The sequence below is a fragment of the Echinops telfairi genome, unplaced genomic scaffold (assembly GCF_000313985.2).
Source record: "Echinops telfairi isolate 266 unplaced genomic scaffold, ASM31398v2 ScPeMD7_2291;HRSCAF=2852, whole genome shotgun sequence".
Taxonomy (NCBI): domain Eukaryota; kingdom Metazoa; phylum Chordata; class Mammalia; order Afrosoricida; family Tenrecidae; genus Echinops; species Echinops telfairi.
The window spans coordinates 20969288-20974935 of NW_022106189.1; the positions used below are offsets into that span (position 1 = coordinate 20969288).

Consider the following 5648-nt stretch of genomic DNA (forward strand, 5'->3'; position numbering starts at 1 on the left):
AGTGGCATCATTCTTTTTAAAAATCCAAAGGCTCCAAAATGACATGAAATTAAACTGTACAATGCAATGCAGTGTAATAAAATGCTTTTAGAAAGCGAAACGAAAGAAAGACATGACAGTTGGGACGTTTGTCAGCTTGAGGTCCGTGTCGTCTGAGGCATTGTGACCAAGCGCCAGTGGCAAGGGGAGAGGCCCCGGCCATCCTTGGGCCAGGGGTGGGGGACCCAGTCAGATGGAAGAGGAGGCCGTGGGGATTGCAGGCTCTGGAAGGTAACGAGAGGCAAAGCTCTTCTGGGTCCTTGGTGCCCAGGTTAAAGTCTTCTTCGAGGACCCGGGGCCATGGAGAGGAGGGCTGGGGAGAGCAGGGCACAGAGCTGCGTTCAAAATAAAAACATGGGCACTAGAGGCCCCTCTAGTGCCTGGGTGGCATACACGGTTGTGATGGATGAACTGAGAAGCCGGCGGCTCAAATGCACGCAGTGGTGCAGCAGAAGAAAGCTCTGGCCATCTGCCTCCACCCCGCATGCAGCTAAGAGAGCCCTGTGGAGGGGCTCTGCTCTGTCACATGGCGGGCCGCTGGGAGTCAGGCCTGACCAGATGGCAGCAGGTGTGGGCGGTGTGTTTCTGGGCCTCCTGAGCAGGGCCCAGGCCATTCAGCCATGGCGGTGGCTTCCTTCATCCACATGCCAAGTGCAACAGCCCACGCTCCCTGCCCCATCCCCAAGCCCTGGGCACTCAGGGCTCCTAGGAGGATCCAAGGGGGAACACTCTGGCCTTGGATGTGGCTGGGTGTTATGTGCACAAGAACCTTAGAGCCCAGGCCAACAGCCAGATGGGCAGGAGGCTGGGGGTATCCGGTGGGCTGGGAAGCCCTGGGGGCAGAAGCTACTTCCCGCCACTGACTCGCAGGATTCAGGGGGAGGACTTGTGCAGCCCCAGTGGGGAACTCCTGGCCTAGGTCTGGACTCCCTGTGGCCTCGGTCCGTCTGAGAGCTCACCACCCAGCCCAGTGCAGGCAGGAGCTGCTCTTGGCACGAAGAGCCTGCCTTTGCTCCTGCAGCACCACAGTGCTGTCCTGTCACTCCGGACAGACCTGCCCAAGGCCTCTTCCCATACACCTTGCCCATCTGATACCTGGCCGATGCAGGTGTCACTGGTGAAAGCTCACTGCCTGCCACTCTCCTCCCCAGGACCACAACCCAAATCTGGTCTGCTCCCCCAAACAGCAATTTGATGAGGGATGCCCTATACCCAAGATCCCAAGGTGGCACCAACAGTGTGCACTTGACTGCGAACCTGAAGGTGTGTGGGTCACACTCACTCAGTGGCGCCATAGAAGAGACTGTGGCCACCTGCTGCCAGAAAGACCAAGAGAGCTCAAAGCAGTGCTTGCGCTCTGGAACGCACAAGGCGCCAGGAATCAAAACGTCCGCAGCAGGTTGCGTTGTTTGGCCCCCCCGCATCTGACTGGCCTCCTTCCCCAGGTTCTGACCCTCCTCCACACCCACTGGGATTCCCATCAGGCTGAAGGTGGGTGGGACGGTTTCAAGGGCCTCACTGACCCCTCAAAGGTGGGGAGAAGTTGCTGCACTTCTAATCTGGTTCCTGGACCACTCAAGAAACCTAGTCCCCGTGCTGAGTGATGAGGCTGGAGCAATCAGGTCTAGGGTCACAGCGGTCTACTGCATCCATACCCCACCCGGCCCGTTCCTGGCACTGCCAGGGGTGCCGGGCAGCTACCCCCTCCGCCTGCCCACTGCCCTCTCTGCGCGCATGCCCCAGGCCTGAGAATCCCACGCTGGGTGGGAGGCAGAGGTGCATGCAGGATCAGGGCAGGCAGGCGGCCACCTGGTATGTGCCCTCAGCGGCGGCGGCAGCGGCGGCAGCGCTGTGCTGCGCGCTATGCTCCTGCAATAGCGCCACATCCAGGAAGCGCTCGCCACACCATACGCACTTGAACTGCTGCTCCCGCGCATGCACGCCCTGGTGCTTGTTGAGATGCTCCCGCTGTTTGAAGGCTTTGTCGCAGTTGGGGCATTTGTAGGGCTTCTCCCCCGTGTGCACCCGCCGATGCCGCTGCAGGTCAGACGCATACTTAAAGCGCTTCTCGCAGTCCAGGCACTTGAGCGGCTTCTCGCGGGCCGGGTCGCAGCGGTGCTGCACGAACTCGGAGGAGGAGAAAAAGCGCCGCTCGCACAGGGTGCAGCGCAGCGGCTTCTCGGCGGCCGAGCAGTGTGCCAACTGGTGCTTCTGCAGGGCGGAGGCCCGCTTGTAGGCCTTGCTGCACACGGGGCACTTGAAGGGCCGCTCGGTCGTGCCCGGCAGGCACTTGTGCCGCAGCAGCTCAGCCGACTGGTCGAAGCCCTTCTGGCACACGGGGCATTTGAATAGGGTCTCAAGGGTGTGCACGTGCTGGTGGTAGAGCAGGTGGCTGGGCTGCCCGAAGCCCTTCTCACACAGGCCACACTTGAGGGGCTCTTCGGCCTTGTGCGTGCGCCGGTGCCGCATCAGCGCGTACTGCTGCTTGAAGCCCATGGGGCACAGGTCGCACTTGAAGGGCCGCTCGGCGCTGTGCGTGCGCTCGTGCTGCCGCAGGTCCGAAGGGCGCTTGAAGGCCTTCTGGCACTCGCCGCAGCGGAAGGGCCGCTCCCCGCTGGGCGTGCACGGGTGCTGCAGCAGCTCCGACGACTCCTTAAAGTGCAGCTCGCACACGTTGCAGCGGAACAGGTGGTGCTCGCCCGAGTGGGCGTACATGTGTCGCACCAGGTGCGAGCGGTGCTTGAAGGTCTTCTCGCAAACCGCGCACTTATAGGGGCGCTCTGCGCTGTGCGTGCGCTTGTGGTGCACCAGGTGTGACGACTGGCTGAAGCTCTTGTCGCACAGCGTGCATTTGTACGGCTTCTCGCCCGTGTGGATGCGCTCGTGCCGTGAGAGCTCCGACAGGTGCTTGAAGGGCTTCTGGCAGATGGGGCAGCTGTAGGGCTTGTCGGGCTGCTCAGTGGCTGTGACGGCGGGGGCCGGGGGCGGCGGGGGCAGCGAGGGCGCAGCGGAGGCGGCTGGCTCCACCGCCTCGGCTGGCTTGTAGGTCTTCTCGCAGATGGAGCATTTCACCAGGCCCCCGACCCCACTGTGCGCACTGTGGTGCTGAGCCAGCGAGGTGAGCAGGGAGAAGCCCATCTTGCAGACGCCGCACACAAAAGGCTTTTGCTCGGCCTGCATGCACTGGTGCTCCAGCAGGTCGGTGGCCTGGTGGAAGATCTTAAGACACTGCGTGCACTGGAACGAGCGGTCGTGGCCCGCCAGGCACTGGTGCTCGTGTGGGCTGGACAGGTGCGTCAGGTCGTGCCCGCACACCCCGCACACCCCGCACTTGGGGCCCGGCTCGCCCGCCGCCGCCGGCAGGGGGACATGCTGCGGGGGCTGCAGGCCGGGGTCGGGCTGCAGCAGGATGCCATAGACGGCGCAGCCCAGAGGGTTCTCGGCGGTGCCGGTGGGCAGTGTGTGCTCAGCCAGGGCCGGTGGCGGCTCCGCATGGTGCTGCGGCTGTGGAGGCTGCGGCTGCTGCGGCTGTGTCTGCGGCGGCTGTTGCCAGCTTTCTGACATACTTGGGAAGATGAAGCAGGGTTTGGAGAGTAAGGGCTTCAGTTTCCTACTTAAGGTGGCTCAACCCAGAGAGAAGGTCCCCGGGTTTGGGGGTGAACGAGGCACAGCCAAGGGACTGGTCTGGAGACCCCAGCATCAACCAAGAAGCCCAGGGACTCTCCGGGCTAGACTCTCAGCAGGTCAGGGAGGTTCCCTTTCCTGGGCGATCAGTTCTGTGGAGAAGAGAGAAACCGTTTGCCTGAGGCAGGAGACTGGAACAGCTGTTTCCTAGGCCCTCTTCCTGTTCTGCCTACACTGACCACGTGCACATGGCCACCTCAGAGACAGATCTGGTCCCCTCACACATGATCAAAGCAGTCCCCGCTGGCAGCCCCAGGCATTCCCCTCCTCCCTCATTCTCCCAGGCTGGGGCCTGGGCACCCCAGTTTCCCAGAGTTCCCTGCAGCTCTCCACCAACCCTCTTTAATCAGGTACTTCATAGATCAGCCCAGGACACATGTTCTCCTGCCACTACTTACACCCCACGACCCATAGTGCACGCCCCCCACCCCCATAGTCATAATAACCATTGTAGCAATATGAATGCTTTACAAATAAATTCCTACTTGGAAGCTGAATATATGAGCTAAAAGCCGAGGGCCTCTGACTGCTGCCTTACTGGGCAGGCAGCTCCATCTCACCGCTACTTCCAAGTCCCGATTAGGGACTCCACTAATCTGGGAGGTCAAGATGGCCTGCTTGGTTAAGTGGCCAGGCCGTGAGATCGGAGACCCAACAGCACACTGTCTCTTGGCAGTCAATAGTTAGGGTAGCAACCCAGAGCCAGGGATCATTTCAAAAGTCCTCCCCCATGAGGGGCCGGACCACACCCCTCTGCTATGGCCAGTCTCTTCACAGGTGTGGGTGGCTTTAGGAGGCCCTGGGCCAAATGGTTAATGAGCATAAGACTACCCCTGGTTCCTCCCCCCTCCCTCAAGACTACCCCTGGCTCCTCCCTCCCTCTGGCTCTATGTCCCCTCCATGGCACCCCTTCGTCCTCTAAATCTCCCTGATGGTGTCAAGGCCTGTGGGGAAATGCAAGTAAATCTAGGGCTTGCTTTCACACTGTGGGAAGGAGCATGCTTGCCCCAGAGCCTTGCTCTTCATCCCCCTCTCTGAGGCGGCCCACTTCCCTTGCTGAACATTCTGGATAACCAACGGAAGGTGAAACCGACCCAGCCCAGGCAAATCTCTTAACTCACCACTTTGTGGCAGCATAAGGTAATGACAGCGGGAGAGAGGAACTTTTAGAGTCAGCTGCCTGCAACCCACTTTCCAGGATTCCCAACTCCTCTGCCTCTTACATGGAAAAGTTTCTAAGTTTTCCATCCATGGGAAGAGAAGGGAGATGATGCCTGCCTGCACAGGCCAGCCAGGCCTCTAAAGTGTTCTGTCAAAGAAACCCAAGAGTCAGGCTAAAAGCTGTCTGGCTCCTGATCTTCCTGGAAAGGGAGGCAGGCAAAGATCTGCAGCTCTAGGCTGGGGCGCCGCAGGTTGTAGGAGTGTGTGGGTACCACTCCCTATGTGTGCTGCTCCAGGGCAGAGGTATCCGAACACCTTCTGGGTCCAGCTAAGCCAATCTAAATGTTTCCTTGAGCATGAGTGACTGCCAGGCCCAGGGCCGCTCTACCTGAACCCCAGGTCCCACTAACCACTCCTTCTTCTCCTCCAGGAAGGGGCAGCTGGGAAGCCTCTCTGATCACTCCCGGAAGGGTCCAGAGAGGAAGGGAAAGGAGGCCCCTACCTGCACCCACCACCCCAGTCCTTCCTTCTCTGTAGGAAACTCAGTTGAAAGGCAATCGCCTCTCTCCCCGCCCAGCTAGGCTCCCTCCTGTCAGCCCTGCCCGGAATGATCTGGCCACTGCGGGTCTCCGAAAAAGGCCCAGAGCCGCAAGCCCGTTCCAGGAAGCGGCTGCGCGCCGAGGCCAGGCCTGGGCAGCCTAGACGCTCAGGAAGCCAGCGGGTCGACCCCGACCGAGGTGGTGGGGGCGGCCGGGCCCGCTGGG

The 5648-nt window shown here is 60.9% G+C and overlaps 1 protein-coding gene across 1 annotated transcript; it reads right to left on the bottom strand.

Moving 5' to 3' along the window:
- Nucleotides 1-852: 852 nt before the first annotated feature.
- ZNF319 (zinc finger protein 319) lies at nucleotides 853-3795 on the bottom strand. The gene has a single exon (XM_004704641.2). It carries the CDS (start codon nucleotides 3601-3603, stop codon nucleotides 1828-1830), a length of 1776 nt encoding a protein of 591 aa, XP_004704698.1. The 5' UTR covers nucleotides 3604-3795; the 3' UTR covers nucleotides 853-1827.
- Between the last annotated feature and the right edge of the window lie 1853 nt (nucleotides 3796-5648).

Excerpts from the sequence above, each read along its gene's own strand:
- ZNF319 (XM_004704641.2), bottom strand. The coding sequence starts at position 3,603 with ATGTCAGAAAGCTGGCAACAGCCGCCGCAGACACAGCCGCAGCAGCCG.